This window comes from Phytophthora ramorum (assembly GCF_020800215.1).
Source record: "Phytophthora ramorum isolate Pr-102 chromosome Unknown Phyram_PR-102_s0019, whole genome shotgun sequence".
Lineage (NCBI taxonomy): Eukaryota > Oomycota > Peronosporomycetes > Peronosporales > Peronosporaceae > Phytophthora > Phytophthora ramorum.
In genome coordinates this window covers 49373-66835 of record NW_027150665.1, presented here as the reverse complement: position 1 = coordinate 66835, position 17463 = coordinate 49373, and the positions used below count along the sequence as shown (strand labels likewise).

Genomic DNA, 17463 nt, shown 5'->3' with positions numbered 1-17463 from the left:
GCGGTAAATATGCGAGTGATACGTGTCTCACCTCTCGCTTGTAGCATGATACACATATCTGGGCGTCAGCCCCGATCAGATATATCGGTATCGCTCAGCTTCCGATAGCAACGTGAAATTGTGTTTTTATTGGATAAAATAAAATCGTTGACGTGATTTGATTCGCCAAAAACTATAGTGATGGTTTTGATTTGCCAAAACGAATTAAAGAACAATCTCATTGGCTAATATCCACCATACTAAGATGAAGTTTGGTCAGAGAGACATTGTTATTCATCCATGATCCAATTTTTGTCTGTACAGATAATCCTCTCAACTGTGGCAGCTTTGGGAGCCCGGGCCGGTTGCTTAAGGGGCGATTGCTTACCCGAGCCGTTCCGACTCAGGGGGAGTGCAGTTCGGAAATCAATCGGGGATACATATACAGACAATCAATTATGATATCCTGAATTGCGATCCGCTCCAGAAGCTGTTCCCAATGGCCGACGCTTTACAAAGTCAAGTCAGAAACGCCTCTACCCCTCGAATATAGATTGTAATGCAAAATGTTGGAATATCATTAACGAAAGGTGGTAACGATCCCATCCGTCCAAAGACGAATTCGGTTGTTTGCGGTCATTCTTTTGGCCTACCTCATCTGAAAAGCTGGCTGCATCGCACGAAGTGCACTATCATCTCTAGAAGGCACGATTGCTTCGACCCCAACAAAAAGCAAAACCATATACGCAGGGATGTGACGTTCGCTAGTGGCTCTTAAATGAAGCGATAATGTCTGCGCCGAGCGATTGGCACTTACTGGGGCAGCGTGCAGTTGGTTGAATGTACTGTGAGCGTTGGGTTGAAATTTTAGATATGAACTCGCTTGCGAAACCACTACATGTACCAGTCAAGCGAACATACCGTCGAGATACCTAGTTTATGGTACACTCTAGACGTAATGCCTCTTTTTCAGTAATAAACTGGTCACTAGTTTACTGTTATAATCCTTTTTCCTAACTTTTCTAGGAAAAAATCGGAGGACGAAGCCATCAAGCCTACCCGTTTGGAAGGAAAGTTGCTCCTTGCTCAGACAGCTCCGTGGCTACTGCTCGAAACTGCCTAACGCCACTGCCTCCGTAGCTACATGTATTGCCGCTGACGTCTCCTCTTCTTCAAATACCATTCAGTTCCACTGAATCCACAGCCTTACGTCGTCACACAACACTACCGTGCATTCAGTTTTCATCTTGGATGCGATTCGTTTAACACTATCGAAAGATCCCTACCGGACAGCACCCATGCAACACAGGACAAATGAAGTAGCTCAGCCTGGCAACGTGCCGCCGCCTGTCTAGTCGGACTTCTTGGTGGGCGTGGGCAGCGTCTCGAGGTGGCGGAAGTAGTCGTCCAGGAACTGGAAGTACCAGGCCTGGTCGAACGTGCCGCGGAAGAAGTTGCACGAGATGTTGACTTCCAGCAGGAGCACACCCAGGTTGGTGAGCGCTACATCCCAGCCGCAGAGCGGCACGTCCTTCATGAGCTTGAAGTGCGCCTCCTCTGCGAGCTCCTTCATTTGCTTGATCTCCTTGATCACGTTGCCCGTGATGGGGACGCCCGTGTCCGGGTGGCTCGTGATGTCATGCCCCACGCTCAGGTTGCCACGGAACATGTGGTGCGGGCCAACACGGTACCAGTGCGTCGTCGTGGAGCCCTTGAGGATTTTGCCTGACTCCATGTCCACGTCGAACATGATGGACTTGTGGTCGGTCGAGGCGCCTTCCAGACCGGCACGGAACACACAGCTCAGCGACTTGACGCCGCTGCCGCCGTCCTTGAGCGCTTCAGCCTCACCCAGACCGTGGCGCGACGCTGTGATGATGCGGAAAGTCGAGAGGGGCGACACCTTCGGCAGCAGCTTCTTGAGGAACGGCGAGTTCTCGAGCTTCTCCTGGATGATCCAGTCGCCGCCGTCCACGGCGTTCTTGAACATGTAGATGCCCATGCCTCCCTCCTCGTTGCGGTCCTTGATGACGAGCGAGCCGGGCGTCTTGAGGTAGGGCGACACGGCGATGCCGTTCTTCTCGGCTTCGAGCAGGAAGTCCCACTTGTTCTCCATAATGTAACCGGGCGAGTTGGTCTTAAGGCTGTGCAGACTCACGACGTGGCAGTTGACGCGCCAGAAGGCGAACCAGTTCTGCGGGCACACGAAGATCTGCGTGAAGGTGCGGATGAAGCGCTCAATGATGTTGCCCTCCTTGCTCGAGTAGGCCTTGGGCAGCTCGAAGAAGGCGCCGATGGCGCACAGCCACGGGTACACGAAGAGCAGGAAGGGGAAGAGGATGACGCGCGAGTAGCTCACGATCGAGAGCGGCACGCCCGTGCCGGGGATGGCCACGTTGCGCAGGTTGGTGACCAAGTCCTTGTAGAAGCTCGGGTGGCGGTAGTGCGGCTGGCTCCACAGCGGGTTCAGCAGCGCGATCGAGTACACGTACGTCTTGGCGTGCAGTTCGTCGGCGAAGAACGGGCAGTCGGCGTAGCTTCCTTGGCGCACCCAGTAGTACAGCAGCGAGCCGTAGAAGCTCAGCAGCGCCTTGGAGGCGCCCACGCCGGCGGTGACGATGCCCATGACCATGGTTCCTCTTGCTTCGTTGGCTGGTCGGCTGGCTTGCGCGCGGCTTGGTCGAAGGAGGAGTGAGCTGGCTTACGTCCGCTCGATTTGAAGCGATCCAAAACCGATGAGCGCAGCTGCTACGATCGCAGCCAATCAAAGTCAGTTGGTGGGATCATGAATCATGATGTTTTCATCCGAAACGACTTGGCGTTTGTATGTGGAGAAGCAGTCGAGCAAAGCAGCTGGGATGCACGATGGTTTAACGGAGCTTCGCTGGTATCGGAGGCGTCCACGTGCCGGCACGCAGGCTCGGCCTCAAGCTTTTCGCGACCAGCGTGCTGCTAGCACAGCCTAACGCGTGCACACGTGGACAGTCTCGACAACGAAGCAAGGGGGCGATCCCTGCTCTTCTGCCCTGGCACTTGTCGAGGGGGACGGCACCGTCGAAGAGGCCATGCTTATCGACGGCATCGGCGCTGAGGCGTTTGTGGTGCGGTGTGCTGTGCCGGTATGTGCTTCTTGCCCTGGCGTGGAATCTGCGGAATCTGCGGTGCATTGCGATGCCCAGGAAAGCTAGCCACGCACGAGTCGAGACTGCACAGCGCCGGAGTTGCCAGCGACAGCAAGGCTGCACAACTTGACGCGTCATCATGAATGCCTCCATTGTGGTGACCCCGTTGTCCAGGCGATGATCATCACCACTCGGTGCACAGCTTCATGGGACGAGGCGGCAGGCTTACCACGGTTTTAGTCAATTGGTTACGACGTTGCTCAATGTAAGTCACCCACGTGTGAATACTTTGCTGCTTTCCCGGCCCGACGCAAACGATAGATATATTTCTTTGCGAGCTGGCATGAGAAGGGCTGCAACCAAATCGCGTGGGGCTAGCATTAGACGCTCCTGCGCGCGAGCTGCACGTTCAACCGCATCACAGGAAACTCAACCTGCAGGTATTTCGATAACCGAGAACGGTTTCTCAATTTCATACTCGTTCGTGATCGTCCTGAGATGGCACACAGTCCCAGGGTCCGTTGCTGCTCGCATCAGTGAGCTGTGATCATATCAATCTCCATGGAAATCATAGTACAGTTTTGGGCTTACAGAACTGTGCACGTTCAGCGACTCCTTACTCTGCAGACATTTTTTACCTCACACTAACTAACTGTATGAGGCGTTTGCAAACGTGTTAGTCTGTTTGTGATTCCTACTTCGAAGTACAATGCTATTAAGTAACAGCTATGCGTGACTAATCAGGGTGTTCTTCGAGATGAACTGCAGGAGAGCTGTCTTACGCCACCTGCGAGTTAGCTGTATTTGTTGTACACTAACAAACACTTCGCAAACAATGTTGGCAGCACTACCGTTTGTGCGAACACTACCTTGGAGTAGCTGCCGAGCTACTTCGTTGTATATCTTTGAGGCATACATACTCTGGATCTCAACGAGTTGGGTTCTACCGGCGCACTCGTACTAGTCCGTGAACACGTCTACTCATTAAAATAGCCGCCTCGTGCCGATCTTGAAAAAGCTCAAATATTCAAGTACCTTTCACTCGCAATAAGCCGAATAACCCTCATATTAGAGTGTATTTTACAAAATATGTCAAGTATGCCCCCCCCCCCCCCCCCCACACACACACACACTCAAACACTTTGAGGGCTTGAAAATGTAGATTTTTTTTTCAGGTCGCCGTCGTGCATCGAGTATTGACAGACGTATTTCCAATAGTGTGCTTAAATCGCGGTTCGTGCTAAGGTTCGTAAGCATCTTTTTGTTTGACGCAGATATCGTTGCTTTCGCTGTAGGTGTTGCGGGTTGTCGTTCGAGGCGACCTGCTCTTTGCCTCGGTGTCCGCCTAAGAAAGATACACACATACACACATGCACACAGATACATCGGGGCCGGAGGCCTTCTTCATCTTCCTGGCATGATTGCTTGACGCATAACGAAAAGGCCTGCCAATGCAACTCGTGCAGTCGATTGTTTTGTCGTAGTGATGTTACATGTCAAGTTAAGTGTTCTACAAGTACTTCAGCAATGAGCGTTGGCGCTGCATCTGTTATTTCATGACTGCATGGAACCTGGGAGGCCGAAATGTCTTCTGATAGGATAACTGCAGCTCTAGCATCTCCGAAGAGAGCTGGATCCAATCTTACGAAAGTGTCGGTCTGTCAACATTATCCATACAATAATGTGCCTGAACACATACTTCCACGTATTATTCGGCGGTCTGCAACTCTGTGCTGCGTTCTTGTCTGGCCTGGCCTGTAACTTGCGAGAGGTGGACCTTGAGAAGTGGATCGGCGCCCACCTGCGCCGTGACACTTTCCAGTCGCATTGTGCGGACTGGAATTACGAAGTACTTGGCATCGTCCTGGGCGACGTGCACAATACCCATCGTCCAACAGAATGCGCCAACTCTTCGCTCTCTGCTCCCAGGCTGAGCGTAGAGATAGCGTGGGCATGCATACAGCACTGTACCTGGCTGCAAACCGTTGCCACGCCATGTTTTCAGAGAGCAAGAAATCCCCCGAAGAACACACATCTTGTACGTGGTAGAATCCGTACAGATCATTCTTTGTCACTGACTTGGAATTCGTATTGGACGCTTGGGTAAGTTTGCCAGGATGCCACTTCGTGCATTCTCAAATCTGTCGTGTAGCTGCTGGTGCTGAGTGATGTCGTCTCCGTCGTCGGCGAACCGGCGCAAGAGCAAGGCTGCGTGGTCCAAGGAGGACGACATCCGCCTGTGCCGCGCCTTCGTGCTGGCCACGCAGGACGGAGAAGGCACGGAGCACGTCAAGAACATGTGGACGCGGGTGCACACGCACTACGCGGCGCTGGTGGCGGACGAGGACCCGGGGGCCGCTCCTCGTGCCGGTGGCGCGCTGCAGACCCACTGGTCGTCGTTCATCCGCCCGGAGTCGGCCTTCTTCGTGTCGCTCCTGGTGAAGGTGCGTAGTGATTCACTAGATTTGCATCTACCATTGAGTATTGACCGATTGTCCGACGCAGGTGGAGAAGGAAGAGCACGAAGGATGGAAGGAGGAGGACTGCCTGCTGGAGGCCAACAACCGCTTCGAAGCCATCCGACAGGCCGAGGAAGTGGAGGCCGTGCGCGCGTACGAGGAGGCCAAGCAGCAAGCCGTGATCGAAGGGACGGAGCCGCCGTCCAAGCCCCGACTCAAGGCCACGACGTTCCGCTACACTCACTGCATCCCGGCTTTGCGGACCAGCACACGCTTCATGCGCGCGGCCACGACAGAGAGGAAACCTCGAGTGGTGCGCTCCCCGGTCCAGCGGCGACGTCGTCGACCGAAACTTCCTACTGACGCCGATGAGACGGTGGACGTGTCGGAAGCTTCCGACGACAGTATGAGGTCGCACGATGGAGCGTCACCGCAGCACGGGCCTTCCCCGAAGCGACGTAAGGCAAGTGAAGCGTCCTCTGGTTCAGGATCGCGGTCGGGCTCGTCCTCCTCGAGCTTGCCGAGTGATGATTCCAGCGACGAAGGCGTTCCTGCACCCAAGGGGTTTGCTATCCCTGTGGCGAACCAAGCACCGATGGTAGTGCCACCCGTGGCCCGGGAGACCAGTGTTTCGCGCAGTGGCAATACTCGGAACGGAGGTCACTCGGTCAAGACGCACGCTCTGCAGACGCAGCAAAAGGCCAACTACCGTCTAAAGCTGCTAACTGAGCTGCGTGGCATCGTGGAAACTATTTCGCAGCTGACGAACCAGCTCACTAATGGTACGGCGGTGCCGATGGGCATGGGGGCTGCAACCCGACTGGATCCTATGTTGGTCGAGGAGGTGCAGCAGGACCTGCACTTCTTCCGCGATCAAAAGCGTCGTCTGAAGCAGGAGCTAGAGACGCTCGACACGGCCGAAGGTCAGAATCGAGGAGAGTATGAACAGTAAATGTAGTTGGTCGATGAAGACACCCATGACACCATTGACGATGGTGGCATCCCAAAGTCAAGTAACAATGTTTTTTTTCTTTCCAGTCTGATGACACGTGGAAGAGTATGATGCGACAACAAACGTGTGCGAAGAGTATCTGTGCGAAAAGTGCTTTTGGAGCGAGTTCCTCTCCATCTTTTGCTCGTACGGTACCCAATGAATACTACTGAAACCTCGGTCTTAATTTTTGTATGGGGGGTTTCTGTGCATTGGAATCCCCCGATTCTATATTCATGCCTATTCTCCAAAACACTATTCTTCAAGCGAGTATGCGGCGAGGCAAAGAGCGCTGGACGCACGCGGATGACAAGCGGCTGGGTCGCGCGCTTCTGGCCGTGTTCGCCAACCAGGGGGAGGTAGTGGTGCTAAGCGACAACTGCGCGCTCTGGAAACGCGTGCAGCAGCGCTACCAGGGGCTCGTGGCGGCCGAGCAGGCAGTTGTGCCCGACGTGGCTCCGGCGCCGCGCAGTGCGCGTTCGCTGCACACGCGCTGGGCGCGCGGCATCCGCCCGGATATGATCCTGTTTGCGTCGCTCGTGGACAAGGTCTGTCGCCCAAATTTAAGAGGGTTTGGCGCTAGTGTAGACGGCTAACGAGTGAGTTGTGGACAGCTGCAAAAGGCCGGCAAGAAGCCCACCAAGGCCGTCACGCAGGCCGTCAAGCTCTTCCGAGGCGAGCGCGGCGAAACCAACGCGGCGGCTGTGCGGCAGTTCGTGCAGGCGCGACAGCAAACGCCGACGGCGGTCGGCACCGAGTCGGAGACGGACTCGTCGAGGCCCAAGCTCAAGTTCGAGTCGTTCCACTTCCGCCACTGCTACGACATCCTGCGCTCAAACCCCAAGTTCATTGAGGTGCTGCTGGAGGGCACTGTCAACGGAGAGAGCGGGCCTCGCAAACGTCGTCGCACAGAGGCGGGCAGCGGCTCGGAGGACGAGTACAGCTCGTCGACGTCGAGCGACAACTCGGCCGATTCACATGAGGACGAGGTGCTGCTACAGGCACTGCCTTTTCGCCATAACCAGCTTGACAAGGCGGGTGTCATGAATCCGGAGCAAGTACACACGCTCCACCAGAGTTGGCAGAACCGCCAAGGCATTGCCAACGGCGTTCCGACGGGAGCAAGAACTCTGGCTCGCGCTGCAAACGCACCTGCGCGCGAGTCTGGCAGCGTGATTATCACTATTGACGACGCAAACAACGACCTGGAGTTGCCGCGCCTCGAGTGCGACCGCCAAGTGGCGAATGAGTACGTCCGTCTGCGGACGAAGACTCTGCAGGAAGATCGTCGCTTGAAGCTTCTGGGTGAACTCCGCGGTGTCGTCACAACGATCTCGCAACTCTCACAGCAGCTCGCGTGGAACGGAGTGGCGTCGGCCGCCTTGGCAGCACGGACGGGGGCGGTCTGCCCCGCGCTGGATGAAGACGTACTACGCGATATCGCGTTCTTCCGTCACGAAAAGAATCGACTGAAGACGGAGATCACTGCCCTTGACGCGTGATGCTAACTTCATATGAAGACTGGGTGGGGCTTGCGTAGGAACAGAGAAACAGAGCAGGAGATTATAAGGCTACGAAGCGCCCAATTGTCAAAGCAGTGATTGTATGTGTGAATACTTGAAGAATCAATCGCTTGTCATTTCGAGCTCCTGTTGCAAATCGAACCGATAAGCGGCTCATAGACGCGCATCGCATTTCGTCGATCATGGCAGCTCGGACGTTGGCGCTGCTGCCGCTGGGCGGCTTGGTCGCCTGGAGCGGCAACGCAAAGCTCACGCGCATGCGCCACCAAGTGCGCGCGCCTCCCGGCGGCGAGGCGCTCGAGTTCATTCCCGGGTCAATGGACGACACCATCATGGAGACGCTCGAGACGGGAGACTTGATTTTCTTCCAGCGCAAACTCACGGCCATGCAGCCGCTGGCGGCGCTGCACACGTGGATCACTCGCCTACAGCTGCGTCCGCGCTTCGACCACTGCGGGTGGGTCTACGTGGACCGATTGGGCCGCAAGTTCATCGTGGAGGAGACGCTGGACAAGGTGCAGTGTCGGCCATACAGCGCCCGACTGCTGACGTCCGAGGCCGCGGAGATCTCCGTGTTGACGCTGAAACTCGAGGTAGAAAGTGTCTTTTGTATTGGTGGAGACGTTTCTCATTAATGGTCTTGTGGTGCAGAGGTCCAAGGAGATGCAGGAGGCCGCCAACGCCTTCATCGCCGAGAACATGGGTCGAACGAGTCGCATCTCGGTGCGCCACACTGTCTCGGCACTGATTAGCCCCGAGGAAATGCGCGAGGCTGGGCTTGGCACAGCTCCTTCGTTCCCCTGTGCAGGTGCGTGGCTGCTGCTTGGTTGTGGTTTTAGGTTGAAGCTGATCAGTCTTGGTGGCGCAGCTTTCATCGCTGAAGCGTATGGTGCTATGGGGCTTGTGAGCAAGGACCACCTAACAACCAGCCAACCTCCGCTGTCGGCTGCTACGATCACCCCACGCGACTTGGTGGCAAAGAAGATAAAGCTGCAGGCTCCGACAGAGAAACAGTCGGATGGAGCGAAGACACCAGCTTTTGGCCGCTTGCTCCCTATCAGGCTCGAGTAGACAGACACCTAGAAAAACGACAACAAAGGCAACGATATCCTTACAAGAGGGTTTATGCTTCCACTTCATTAATCCACAAGAGGAAGTCTAACAAACCGCTTCAGGCTCGCCTGCAGAGTTAACATACCTAGCTCCATCACTCGATCGGTAGACACTTGGAGTGGAAGGCTTGTCCGTTCGCGTAGTCACGGAATGACGGAGGCACGTAAGCCCACTCCTCGCCCTCCTTGACGAGCAGCTTCTTGCAGAAGGAGCAGGGTGTCTGGTAAATTTTGTCGTAGTAGCCAAGCCACGTGAAGAGATGGTAAAAGCATGTCTCCGGGTGCTGCTTGCGGAAATGGTCCAGCGCCTTGCGGCCGTGCAGAGTTACAAGACGGAAGAGGTTGTGCGACGACTCCGACCACGCGCCGAGTGGAGCCTCCTCGTTGTACGGCAAGATGGACAGTCGCTGGATGTACTTGGTGACCTGCAAGCCAGCGGCCCGAGCCTGTTCCTGCTCTTTAATGGCCTCGCGCGCCTCTGAGATGCGCTGCTTGAGCTCCTCCATCTCCATTTTCGTGGCTTCCTCCGCGGCAAGCTTGGCTTTTGAGAGCATGTCGCCCTTCTTCTTCTTGACGAGTTGCTGCAGCTGCTTCTTGTGCTTGTTGCGAGTGCTGCGGAGGCGGCCACCGGCAAACGCCGGTGATGTGGGCGTGGATGGGGTCATGGGGCTGGCAGCCACGCCTGTCTCGCCATTCGGGCCGTTCTCCGGAATGGGCGGGCAGAAGGACAGATGCACCGTCACTTCCTTGTTGATCTCGCACTTGATGGACTTGATGACTCGACGGCCGCCGCGCGTGGTCTCGGCGTGCTTGAAGAACTTGAGCTTGCGGTTCTTGGCCATCATGTAGTCCATCATCTCGTTGAGCGTGGCCGGCTGCTTCTCTCCGAACGGGTCGAACACGCGGCCGCGTTTGTGGGACTTAGGCACGAAGAGGCTGCTGGGGGTGGGCGGGCAGCGGCCGTCACCCAGCATTTCGAGACGGGGGAAGGCGCCGCCCAGCTGCTCCAGGTACACGGCCTGCGCCTTGGCGCCCATGTCCTGCACCTGGTTCTTCCAGTGGTACTCGAGCATGAGGTTGCGGTGCGTCTGGTTCACGCTCTCGATGGGCTTCGTCTTTCCGTCTGCATTGGGGCACCCAGAGTCAGACAATAGGCAATGGCACGCAGCCAGCATAGGTACGCACCGAACTCGGGCACGAGCTTGCGCAGCAGCTTGAGGTTCGTCTGCACGCGCTCCAGTTTGTTCTTGATGGCCAGGCGCAGCGCGTCGTCCGAGGCCTGGCCGGGCTCGAGCTTGGCCTGCGCCTCGCACAGCTCCAGGATGATGCTCTCGGCCGTGGAGCGCAGCACGCCCACGCGCCCCAGCAGGATGTCGGCCAGGTAGAACGGGTCGCTCATGACGGGAAGCGTCCAGCGAAGCAAGTTTGCAAATGAAGCGATCGGTTTTTGGGAGCGCAAATCTCCGTGTGTGATTGGATGAAAGATACAGCAAAAATCGAGTTTATGTCCAATCAAAACGCATAAGATAGAGGAGGACGCTGGAGGACAGGTCGCTTTCAGCTCTCGTCCACCTCCATGGGCGTCGCATCCTGCGCGCTCTTGTCCTGGTGCTCATGCGGCTGCTCACTCTCGTCCTCCATTGCCACATCGCCATCCTCCTCCTCGCCCGTGTCTTCGTCCTCTGCATCGTCGCCGTCGTGCACCTCGTGGGCAGCATCGCCGCCTTCCTCCTCGTTGTCCTCGTCGTTGATGATGATCACGTTGCCGTCATCGAGGTTGGTGGCGAGCAGCTTCTCGAGCAGACTTGGAGGCTCCTTCTTGATCTGCTCCGTCTTAATGGAAGTCGACGAAGTTTTGTCAGCTCCCTCCTCTTCCTTCATTTCCACGTCGGCGGTGGCGCTGTTGACAGCCTTTCGCCGGGCTGCCTCGTAGTCTGAGATGGCTACAACATGCGCTGCCACAGACTTGGCCAACGAGTTCGTTTCCCGACGCACATCGTAACCACCCTCCAGCACTGAGACCACGCGGCCGTCGCACACCTCGGCAGCCAGCTTGAGAACCTCCACCGTGGCCCACGCGTAGTCCTCCTCCACGTAGCCAGCAGGCACGTTGGGGTTGTTGACAGCCGCCACGCCACCCAAGATGTCGTCACGGTGACCATCGAAGCCCGCCGAGATGAAGATGATATCCGGTTGGAACGCCCTAATGGCCGGCAGCACCTTGAGTTCTAGAGCAGACCGGAAAGCTTGCGACCCGCTTCCTGCTCCCGTGTTCTCAAGCGCCACATTGATACGGTTGCCAGTCTCACACGACTTACCTGTGCCTGGGAAGTATCGCCCTGAAGAGTACAGATGGATAGACGCAAAGAACGCATCCGGGTCGTCCTTTAGTAGCTCTTCTGTGCCATTTCCGTGGTGGATGTCCCAGTCAAGCACTGCCACCTTGCGAATCCACGGGTACAGTCGCGCGTGAGTGGCGCCGATCACTACGTTATTCAGCAAGCAAAAGCCAGACGAGGGGGCGGTCTCCGTCCGTCCATGGCGACCAACATGGTGACCAGGAGGACGCACTAAGCAAACGGCATTGTGGAACTCCTTCCGCACAACCCGATCCACCCCAAGGCATACTGTACCTGCGGCAGCGCGAGCCACATCCCATGATTTGCTGCTGACAAACGTGTCCAGCTCCACGCCATTCTGCTCAAGACTTGCCGCGCCGAAGGCACCAACAAGCGGTGGCCGTCCGTTCTTCTTCCTGCCATCGCGCTTGGGTGTCTCCTCACGAATGCCAGAGTCAGACTCAAACACCAAAGCTCGTGATGAAGGAGACGCGGCCGTGGGCGAAGAAGCAGACTGCGAACCAGCCTCGATTGATCGCTCCTTCAGTTGGCGCAAATAAGTCGGCGAGTGAACCATCAAAAGAGTGGTCTCGGGTGGGCATAACTCTTCAGGGGACATCGCAAGTCGGTCAAGTTTGAGCGTTTCCTGGTGCTTCTTAACCAGCGTGTTTAGGATGTTCACCACCCTCTACAAGAACAGGTACAATAGGTCAGATAAAAAGCATCGGCGCTATTCTGGCAGCTAGTACTCACATCCATGCGCTCGGGACACTCAGGGTGATTCTTCGGCGTCTGGTGATTAATGAACACGGGGTGATACATCACCAATGTCGTCGGTTCAACTGGCGGAGGAACGGGGATAACTTGATCCTGCGTCAAGTCGATCATAACTCGTTTCAACTCATCCATAACACTGTACGACGAGTTAAACTCAGCCTCCTCTTCGTCTGATGCAGTCAGAGATTGCGACTTGACTTGTTCGCTCTTGACAGCTGGAGAGATGCTTGGTGGCTCGAGGCTTGTAGGTGTCAGGAACGTCAAGTTTAGCTCTTCTGGCCACTGGATGCGCTGCCACTGAGCCAAACACGACTCAACCGCTTCACGCAGCTCGTGCTCCCGCCTGAATTTGCCGGCCACTTCCTGCGGCTCTGTCTTCACAACAACTTCGCTACTGACTTGGAAAGCATTCGCCTTCGATGGTTCTACTTCAGGTGTATCCGCACTTGTTGCCGTGTCGGTTTTCTTTTGCGTATCCACTTCAGCAGTCTCCTCCGTTGCCTTCTCCTGAGACTCCAGAGAGTTTGTATCCGGCTCTGTTGCCTTCTCCACAGGTTGAATACTCATGTCAACAGATTCCTGTGTCTTGTTCTCAACAGCCTCCTCCTCTACCTTCATTTCTGCATCGTCGGATACATCCGTTTCCGATGGTTTTTGCAAATGCACGGGGTTTTCAATAGGCGTGTCCACTCTAATCACGTTATTGAGCAATGAGCGTTGAATTGCTTGAACCATTTCGAGCGAAGAGCTCCGCTCTTTCCACAGCGCCTCCATCTCGCCCATGTAAAAGGTACTGTAGGCTTGCCGCAAGCCAGAGCTGTCGCCCAAGTCATCAAACTCATCATCGTCCTCAATAGAAACCACTTCGTTGTCCTTAGCAATTTCGACGATCTCCCCAGACGTAGTTGGCATAGCATCAGCGGACTGCCCAGTCACCTTTTCGATATTTTCACGCTTGATTGTTACGCTGTCGTCGTCCATCACCAAATCCGCAGCATCAACCGGACTGGAATACCCTTCAGTGATCTCCGCTTTTGGCGATTGTGTCAAACTTAGCAGCGCATTACGGTAGTACTCAAACTCTTGAGCGAAGTCCTCGAACCGGAGAGATAATTTTTGGAAACAGTTCAAAAGTGCTTCTTCGCACTTGTCGAGCAGATCGCCAAGAATGGGGTTAAAGGAGTGCTGCATCAACTTCACAAGCTGCGCATCCTGGCTCACGCGCGCATGATTCTTCAGAGCGAATGCTGTTTTTGTATCAAGCTTGTTCATGGCTTCGCGATACACCACGGAAATCTCATTTAAACGGTCTTGCTCGATCTTCACAATCCCCTGCAACGCGTGCTGGTGATTAGTCTCACGTTGAATGTGCTGTCGCACTTGGTTTTCCTCAACATGTAGCTGACGCAAATGCTCCATCCACGCAGTCTTTCCATCGGTAGCTGCAGACGATGAGCACACTTCCTCCTCTGAGACTTCCATCTCTGAAACTTCCTTTTCCGTAAGGAAGACACCTTCGACAAATTCGCCCGTTTGCGGCTTACTCGAGATCTGGAGTAATCGCCAAACGTCTTCGGCTGCTGTAGGGCTGTCCTTGGCTGGAGACACTTGAACAGCCAGGCAAAATTGCCACTCAAAGCCTTCCTTGGGAGCAATCACTGTTGTTGATGCATCGTCATCAGCAGCGTCTTCCATGATTGCATCGTTGTTAGTCTTGGCAGATGCGTGTGCGTCCTCTTGAGACTTGTCTGCATCGTCCTCATCGGCTTCCTCTGTTTCTGGCTTCTCAGCCAAGCTCGCTTCTGCCTTATCCTCGGTCTCTTCAGCACTCTCCTCAGACGTAGACTTTGCCTTGCTCCCTTCTGAATGTTCCTTCTCAGCCTTGTCCTCCAGCTTATCCGACTTGTCATTATCAGCTTTACTCACTTCAGGTTGGCTTTCCTCAGTTTTATTTCCCGTGGCTGTGGTTTCAGACGGACTTGATGAATCCTCTGTCACTGTCCTTGCGGCTTCATCGTTCGGTGTACCATGCGCTACTGTCTGTGCTGCAGCGTCGCCACCTACACCTAGTTGATCGCCTCCACTCTGACCGTCCGTGCTCGAATTCTTGTCAGCCTCTGCAGTAGTGGCAGGTGTCTGTACATCAGGTCCCGTGGATGCAATACTGGTTGCACTTTCTTGTACGGCTGTGTCGTCTGTAGTGCTCTCTGGGTGTTTTTGCTCTTCAGCAGCAACAGCCTCCATTTTTACGTCCATATCAGACACCTCACCTGGCTTGCTTGTGATGCCAGTCGGTTCTTCTTTCATCTCTTCATCCGTTCCGTCAGCTTGTTTTGATGTATCCTTAGGTAGCTCCTGGTTCTGAGTGTTCAGGGCTACCGGCTTTGGCAGTAGCACTTTTCGCTTTACATATTTCGCATATTTCAGAAGGTCAGTTTTTTTCGCTCCTTGAGACCCCAGCTCTGTCGTAGCCGCGGTAGTGGTGCTATTCGAGCCAGGAGCCAACGACGCAGTCTCCAGATCACGCATAAAATGCGCCAGTTTCTGTTTTTCGTTGCTGCTTGACATTTGAAGACGCGCACGATAATCGACGACAGCTTGCAGCTTGCTTTCGAAGCGACCATCGACTACCGAGGTCGGATCTCTCACATCTACCTTAACCTTAAGGTGCGCGAGGTCGTTAATGGCACTGATCAACTTCAAATGCCGAGACGTAGAGAGTAAATCGAGAATGGGTGCGCAGCGAGGCGGTGGCTGAAAAAGCGGGTCTACAGGTGCGTCGGCTGCGTAAATCTTTAACTCTTCGACCATCAGCGAAATTGCATCTTGGATCTCCTCCTTGCTCTGTCTCAGTTTCTGATCCCGCGTCGTGAATTCCTTTTTAATCGTAGGTCCTGAACCGAAGATTTCTGTCTTCACCAACGATGAAACGCTGGTGGCGTCACCTTCTTCTTTACCCTCCTGCTCCTCGATTTTCAAGGGCGTGGGATGCAGACCCCACTGCACTCTCTGCGAGGCTTCCACCATTTTTACCGATCGCTGGAGCTTTGACATCCACGAGTTGAGTTTCATAATCGACAAGTTGTACTTGGCGTTTTGAGCACTGCGACTCGCGTAACTCGATACACTTGCCTGTCGCGCCATCTTTTGCTTCTCCACCTCAATTATCTGCCTCAAGTACTCGTCACGTTTCTCCGGGAAATTGAGCACAATCTCGTCAGGGCGAGCATCACTGGAGCCAATTGGACCACCGAAGGACCTCAACGCCGCCTTGTCGTATGCCATAGCTGCATCCTTCGCGGTGGGAAATGTTCCTAAGTTGACAACCGAACCGTTCACATGGATCTGCGCGTGCGCATACACCCGGTGCACCTGCACGCCCAAATATTTTTTGGTTGGTACGTTTGAGGCCTTCTGATTTGACGAACCTGTTGACGACCCGCTGATTTCCATCTTGCGACGCTTAGCTTCTAAGTACTCAGCGGTCCCTTGCGCATCGGGCGAGTCCTGTGAGCGCTTGCCCCGACCACGACCTCGTCCGCGTCCCCGACCTCTGCCTCGCCCCCGTCCCGAAGTTGGGTACATGTCCGCAGAAGCTGGTCGACCAGGAATGAGTGGGGCGCTTGCCGCTGCTGTTTGCCCACTTGGGTTTTGTGGGCGCACACTGAAGGCAACCTCCGGGCGGATAAAGCTATCGTGCAAGTGCGGGAAGTTGAGCTGCGCGCTCTTGCCGTAGTGCATGAGCGCAGCCTTGTCGTAGGCGTGCGCAGCCTCGATCTCGCTGCCGAAGGTGCCCAGTTGTAGGTACTTGGAGCCCTGCCAGAGCTTAGCCACGAAGGGCTTCTTGACGCCCTTCATGGACACTTTGGACACGCCACGGTACTTGGACTCCTTCATGAGGATGGTGGGTTTGGCCGGAGCGGCCGGAGCAGCGACAGACGCTGATGGAACGCCAGCAACTACAGAAGCGGTTGGCGCACTGGGGGCTGGAGCGGCGACGGCGCCTCCTTCGGCCTTGCGCTGCTTAGCGAGGTTGGCGTCCGTGCACTTCTTACAGTAGAAATCTCCGGCCGGGATCTCGGTGAGCGGTGGCACGAGGCAATACGTGTGGTACTCTCCGTCGCAGCCGTCGCACAGCAGGATACTGTCTCCGTTCTGGTCCGAGCCGCACACGACGCAGCCGTTGCTGTGCGCGTGCGGACCCCCCACCTGCAACAACGAGAGAGAGAGAGGGTTAGCCAGCTACGAGATGGAGGTTGGCACATTGGGGCGCGAATACGCACGACTGGCGCTTTCTCGCGCTTGACATTTTTGTCGCCTCCACCGCCGGCGAACATGATGCACGCGTCTACTTCGCGTCTACACGGTGGCGCGAAATGAGGGGAAGTGAAATGCATACTGGACCGCAGTCAAGCCAGACGCCCCTAGGATTGGCGTAAAATAGCGGCTCAACAGTCTGGGGACTGGCTGAAATGGAGCTGGTATTTTACTCGCAGTTTGTGGTTGGTGAAAAGTCCCATTTTTCAGTGCACTTAAGTGATGCTGAGATATCTAGCCAATCAGGGGGCACCACCATAAAAAGCGAGCTGTGATTGGACAAGGACTTGCATCGTGCACTAAAATGATTCCAGGCACTGAATTGGCACTTTCCGTTATGGCAGTCTCGATTCGCTCCTGCCAAGTCACGTCCCAATCGGGCAGCATATTATAATACTCGAGTGGCAATGGAGCTATGTATTCGTGGCACGAATTTCGTGCCACGTAGAGCCATTTGGTAACAATACGGTACAGGTGCATTGAATACATGCGATGGAGTCCATCAGAATCTGGTGGCCACCACTGTACAGTACGGTACCTATCACTACGCGTAAACTTGTTGATGAGTTTGTTGACAGGTGCAGGTCCGGAAGGCCGGAAGACCGGAAGGCGTATCGTTTTAACGGAGCCAAATACGCCAAAGTTGATCGCAGGGGCCTTCCAAACGCAACTGACGGTGAACAGTTCACCTCCAGTGCGAGTCGCAAGTACGTAGCGATAGCACAGCGCGCTGCGGCTCGAGTGCATCGGCGATGTGTGCGCAGGCTCATTCTTGCACGGTTGAACTTTGCCGACCGTGCACTCACACTTCAACCACGACTCGTGGTCCACGAGCTCGGGTGAG

The 17463-nt window shown here is 55.2% G+C and overlaps 6 protein-coding genes across 6 annotated transcripts; 3 read left to right on the top strand and 3 right to left on the bottom strand.

The window, feature by feature from the left end:
* Positions 1–1330: 1330 nt before the first annotated feature.
* On the bottom strand, positions 1331–2611 carry KRP23_13734 (uncharacterized protein; the record flags this gene model as incomplete). The annotated part of the gene is made up of 1 exon (XM_067884484.1): positions 1331–2611. One exon carries the CDS (start codon positions 2609–2611, stop codon positions 1331–1333), a length of 1281 nt encoding a protein of 426 aa, XP_067737888.1.
* A 2658-nt stretch (positions 2612–5269) lies between these two features.
* Positions 5270–6512, top strand: KRP23_13733 (uncharacterized protein; the record flags this gene model as incomplete). Its single annotated transcript, XM_067884483.1, has 2 exons — positions 5270–5545; positions 5607–6512. 2 exons carry the CDS (start codon positions 5270–5272, stop codon positions 6510–6512), a joined length of 1182 nt encoding a protein of 393 aa, XP_067737887.1.
* A 311-nt stretch (positions 6513–6823) lies between these two features.
* On the top strand, positions 6824–8053 carry KRP23_13732 (uncharacterized protein; the record flags this gene model as incomplete). The annotated part of the gene is made up of 2 exons (XM_067884482.1): positions 6824–7099; positions 7166–8053. The coding sequence occupies 2 exons, from the start codon at positions 6824–6826 to the stop codon at positions 8051–8053; spliced, it is 1164 nt and encodes a 387-aa protein (XP_067737886.1).
* Positions 8054–8256: 203 nt separating this feature from the next.
* KRP23_13731 (uncharacterized protein) lies at positions 8257–9145 on the top strand (the record flags this gene model as incomplete). Its single annotated transcript, XM_067884481.1, has 3 exons — positions 8257–8667; positions 8726–8882; positions 8943–9145. 3 exons carry the CDS (start codon positions 8257–8259, stop codon positions 9143–9145), a joined length of 771 nt encoding a protein of 256 aa, XP_067737885.1.
* A 136-nt stretch (positions 9146–9281) lies between these two features.
* On the bottom strand, positions 9282–10585 carry KRP23_13730 (Mediator of RNA polymerase II transcription subunit 27; the record flags this gene model as incomplete). The annotated part of the gene is made up of 2 exons (XM_067884480.1): positions 9282–10309; positions 10372–10585. 2 exons carry the CDS (start codon positions 10583–10585, stop codon positions 9282–9284), a joined length of 1242 nt encoding a protein of 413 aa, XP_067737884.1.
* A 158-nt stretch (positions 10586–10743) lies between these two features.
* Positions 10744–16639, bottom strand: KRP23_13729 (Type-2 histone deacetylase 2; the record flags this gene model as incomplete). Its single annotated transcript, XM_067884479.1, has 3 exons — positions 10744–12213; positions 12279–16511; positions 16586–16639. 3 exons carry the CDS (start codon positions 16637–16639, stop codon positions 10744–10746), a joined length of 5757 nt encoding a protein of 1918 aa, XP_067737883.1.
* Positions 16640–17463: the final 824 nt, after the last annotated feature.